Genomic DNA, 5,000 nt, shown 5'->3' on the forward strand with positions numbered 1-5,000 from the left:
CAAAACCAAAATAAACAACAAAGCAACGCGTATTATGCATTTCTGGATCGTTCCCTCGCTATCACAAAATGCCACATTACTGCCACAATACTGCCACAATACTTACAAACTAATGCCACAATACTGCCACAATAATGACACAATACTGACACAATAAGGACATACTACTGCCACAATACTTACAAACTAATGCCACAATACTGCCACAATTCTGACACAATACTGACACAATACTGACACAATTCTGACACAATACTGACACAATACTGACACAATACTGGCACAATATTGACACATTACGGACACATTTCTGACACAATTTTGACACAATTCTAACACAATACTGACACCATACTGGAGGAATACTGACACAATACTGACATAATACTGGCACAATACGAACACATTTCTGACACAATATTGACACAATACTGACACAATACTAACACAATTCTGACACAACTCTGACACAATAATGACACAATAGTGTCACAATTCTGACACAATACTGACATAATTCTGACACAATACTGACACAATTCTGACCCAAAACTGACACAATACTGACACAATCCTGACACAATTCTGACATAATACTGACACAAAACTGGCACAATACTGACACAATTCTAACACAATACTGACACAATTCTGACACAATTCCGACACATTCTGTCAGACAGACAGACAGAGACAGATACAGAGATAGCGAGAGATAGTGACAGATATAGAGACAGACACAGAAACAGAGAGACAGAGACAGTGACAGACACGGAAACAGAGAGACAGACAGAAAACAGAGACAAACAGACAAAAAACAACAACAACCAGTGCGTGTGCTGTTTCCATGCTAGTCCCCGCGTGCATGAGTGCATGTCGGTGGGTATGAGTGATACCCGTTTGCGCAGATAACTTGCTCTTGGCAGTCGTGTGTCAACCTTCATCTGTGTCATCTCCCAGCTTCTGACACTTCTTGGTTCTGCTTTTTATCCCTACTGAAGACACGGCCCTTGCAGAGAGACTTAAAAGGGAATTCGAAGGCAAAATGACGATGTTTTTATGGCATTCCAAGGACTTGTATCTTGTTTAGGATTTACGATTTCTTTCGGATAATGACAGAGGGAGAGGGAGGAGGGGGGGGAGGAGGGAAAGGGAGGAGGAGAGAGAAATAAGAGATAGACAGATAGATGATAGAAAGATAAATAGATAGGTAGAGAGATATATAGATATATAGATAGAAAGACAGATAGATGATAGATAGATAGATAGGTAGGTAGATAGATAGATGGATAGATACATAGGTAGGTAGGTAGAGAGATAGAGATTGGGCACATTGATAAACTGACATAGAAACAGAGATTGAAACAGAAAGAGAGACAGACAGGCACAAACACACAGTCACAGAAACAGAGAAAGTCACTGAATTTCGCCATTTCAAAAAATCCTAGACCTAGATTTAACACCATCCACAAATGAATATGATAATAATATCTTATCCGCCATCACTTAACACCTGCAAAGTTATCTTTCATATTATCTGTCTCTGCAACATGACCTATAAAGGTGTTCGTTCATAAGGTCAAGATTTATAAACAGAAAGAAACAAACAAACAAAAAAACGCGTAATTTACATTTCTGGGGGATCGTTCCCTCGCTATCATAAAATAAATCAAGGACTTTCCCTTCAATTCAAAGAAAATCAGCATAATATATCGACACAATACTTGAACAATACAGTCATAAATGCCGTCGCTATATATTAAAGAACGGACTTTTAAAGTTACAGACAATACACAAGGTTACCTAATCCTCTTAAAGCCACGAGTGTGATTGTTAAGAGAAACTATTCTTCAGCGAAATCTGCACATGAAAAAATAGAAGAAGACATAAGAAAAACAAAAAATGATAATAGAATAAGAATAAGGATAAGAACGAAACAAAGGGGGTGAAGAGGTCTCCCTTGTAGACGATCTATCATTCAGTCTTACGAGTGTCGATACATTTTGCTGATTTTCTTTGAATTGAAGGGAAACTCTTTGATTCATTTTGTGACAGCGAGGGAACGATCCCCCAGAAATGCATAATACGCGTTTCTTTTTTTTTTTTCTTTTTTTTCTTTTTTTCTTTTTGTTTATAGATCTTGACCTTATGAACGAACACCTTTATAGGTCATGTTGCAGAGACAGAAAATATGAAAGATAACTTTGCAGGTGTTAAGTGATGGCGGATAAGATATTATTATCATATTCATTTGTGGATGGTGTTAAATCTAGGTCTAGGATTTTTTGAAATGGCGAAATTCAGTGACTTTCTCTGTTTCTGTGACTATGTGTTTGTGTCTGTCTGTCTCTCTTTCTGTTTCAATCTCTGTTTCTATGTCAGTTTATCAATATGCCCAATTTCTATCTCTCTACCTACCTACCTATGTATCTATCCATCTATCTACCTACCTATCTATCTATCTATCATCTATCTATCTATCTATTTATATATCTATATATCTATCTACCTATCTATATATCTATCCATCTATCAATCTATCTCTTATTTCTCACTCCTCCTCCCTTTCCCTCCTCCCTCCCCTCCTCCCTCTCCCTCTGTCATTATCCGAAAGAAATCGTAAATCCTAAACAAGATACAAGTCCTTGGAATGCCATAAAAACATCGTCATTTTGCCTTCGAATTCCCTTTTAAGTCTCTCTGCAAGGGCCGTGTCTTCAGTAGGGATAAACAGCAGAACCAAGAAGTGTCAGAAGCTGGGAGATGACACAGATGAAGGTTGACACACGACTGCCAAGAGCAAGTTATCTGCGCAAACGGGTATCACTCATACCCACCGACATGCACTCATGCACGCGGGGACTAGCATGGAAACAGCACACGCACTGGTTGTTGTTGTTTTTTGTCTGTTTGTCTCTGTTTTCTGTCTCTGTCTCTCTGTTTCCGTGTCTGTCACTGTCTCTGTCTCTCTGTTTCTGTGTCTGTCTCTATATCTGTCACTATCTCTCGCTATCTCTGTATCTGTCTCTGTCTGTCTGTCTGACAGAATGTGTCGGAATTGTGTCAGAATTGTGTCAGTATTGTGTTAGAATTGTGTCAGTATTGTGCCAGTTTTGTGTCAGTATTATGTCAGAATTGTGTCAGGATTGTGTCAGTATTGTGTCAGTTTTGTGTCAGAATTGTGTCAGTATTGTGTCAGAATTATGTCAGTATTGTGTCAATATTGTGTCAGAAATGTGTCCGTATTGTGCCAGTATTGTGTCAGTAGTCTGCCAGTATTGTGTCAGTATTGTGTCAGAATTGTGTTAGAATTGTGTCAGTATTGTGTCAATATTGTGTCAGAAATGTGTCCGTATTGTGTCAGTATTGTGCTAGTATTGTGTCAGTATTCTGCCAGTATTGAGTCAGTATTGTGTCAGAATTGTGTTAGAACTGTGTCAGTATTGTGTCAATATTGTGTCAGAAATATGTCCGTATTGTGTCAGTATTGTGTCAGTATTGTGTCAGAATTGTGTCAGTATTGTGTCAGTATTCTGCCAGTATTGTGTCAGAATTGTGTCAGTATTGTGGCAGTATTGTGGCATTAGTTTGTCAATATTGTGGCAGTAGTATGTACTTATTGTGTCAGTATTGTGTCATTATTGTGTCAGTATTGTGGCATTAGTTTGTCAATATTGTGTCAGAAATATGTCCGTATTGTGTCAGTATTGTGTCAGTATTGTGTCAGAATTGTGTCAGTATTGTGTCAGTATTCTGCCAGTATTGTGTCAGAATTGTGTCAGTATTGTGGCAGTATTGTGGCATTAGTTTGTCAATATTGTGGCAGTAGTATGTACTTATTGTGTCAGTATTGTGTCAGTATTGTGTCAGTATTGTGGCATTAGTTTGTCAGTATTGTGGCAGTAATGTGGCAGTATTGTGGCAGTAATGTATCAGTATTGTGCCAGTATTGTGGCAGTAGTATCTCCTTATCGTGTCAGTATTGTGGCAGTATTGTGCCAGTATTGTGTCAGTATTGTGGCAGTAGTATGTCCTTATTGTGTCAGTATTGTGGCAGTATTGTGCCAGTATTGTGTCAGAATTGTGGCAATATTGCGGCAGTAGTATGTCCTTATCGTGTCAGTATTGTGGCAGTATTGTGCCAGTATTGTGGCAGCATTGTGGCAGTATTGTGGCAGTAGTATGTCCTTATCGTGTCAGTATTGTGGCAGTATTGTGCCAGTATTGTGCCAGTATTGTGGCAGTAGTATGTCCTTATTGTGTCAGTATTGTGGCAGTATTGTGGCAGTATTGTGGCAGTATTGTAGCAGTATTGTGTCAGTATTGTGTCAATATTGTGTCAGTATTGTGTCAGTATTGTGTCAGTATTGTGTTACTCTTGTGGCAGTATTGTGTCAGTATTGTGTCAGTATTGTGGCAGTTTTGTGGCAGTATTGTGGCAGTATTGTGGTAGTATTGTGTCAGTATTGTGTCAGTATTGTGCCAGTATTGTGTCAGAATTGTGTTAGTATTGTGTCAGTATTGTGTCAGTATTGTGACAGTATTGTGGCAGTACTGTCGGCATTGTGTTCTGCCAGCAACGTATAATTCTCCCTCTGTGAGCATACTTGGATATCTCACTCCTTTTTCCGATTTATGTTTTTGTATCTTTGTCTTCCTCTCTGCTTCTCTGTCTTTGTTTGTCTGTTTGTATGTCTCTCTCTGTCTGTCTCTGTCTCCTTCTCTCTCTATATATTTCTATCTATTTAGCTATCTGTCTATCTATCTATGTCCATCTATCTATCTATCTCCCTCTCCCTCTCCCTCTCTTTCTCCCTTCCTCCCTCCTTCCCTCCCTCTCCTTCCACCCTCCCTCCCTCCCTCCACCCTCCCTCCCTCCCTCCACCCCTCCCTCCCTCCCTCCCTCAACCCTCCCACCCTCCCTCCTTCCCTCCACCCCTCCCTCCTTCCCTCCCTCCCTCCCTCCTTCCCTCCCTCCCTCCCTCCACCCTCCCTCCCTC

At 39.9% G+C, this 5,000-nt stretch overlaps 1 protein-coding gene across 1 annotated transcript; it reads left to right on the forward strand.

The window, feature by feature from the left end:
* The first annotated feature begins 2,763 nt into the window (after positions 1 to 2,763).
* LOC125047947 lies at positions 2,764 to 4,587 on the forward strand. Its single transcript, XM_047646493.1, has 4 exons — positions 2,764 to 2,820; positions 3,090 to 3,557; positions 3,684 to 3,806; positions 4,105 to 4,587. The coding sequence occupies exons 1-4, from the start codon at positions 2,764 to 2,766 to the stop codon at positions 4,585 to 4,587; spliced, it is 1,131 nt and encodes a 376-aa protein (XP_047502449.1).
* Positions 4,588 to 5,000: the final 413 nt, after the last annotated feature.

Source organism: Penaeus chinensis, chromosome 42 (genome assembly GCF_019202785.1).
Source record: "Penaeus chinensis breed Huanghai No. 1 chromosome 42, ASM1920278v2, whole genome shotgun sequence".
In the NCBI taxonomy this organism is placed as follows: Eukaryota; Metazoa; Arthropoda; class Malacostraca; order Decapoda; family Penaeidae; genus Penaeus; species Penaeus chinensis.

Coding starts and splice junctions, on each gene's coding strand:
- LOC125047947 (XM_047646493.1), top strand. CDS start 2,764: ATGACACAGATGAAGGTTGACACACGACTGCCAAGAGCAAGTTATCTG. Junction 3,558..3,683: donor CAGTATTGTGTCAGAATTGT/GTCAGTATTGTG, acceptor ATATTGTGTCAG/AAATATGTCCGTATTGTGTC. Junction 3,807..4,104: donor GTGGCAGTATTGTGGCATTA/GTTTGTCAATAT, acceptor TTGCGGCAGTAG/TATGTCCTTATCGTGTCAGT.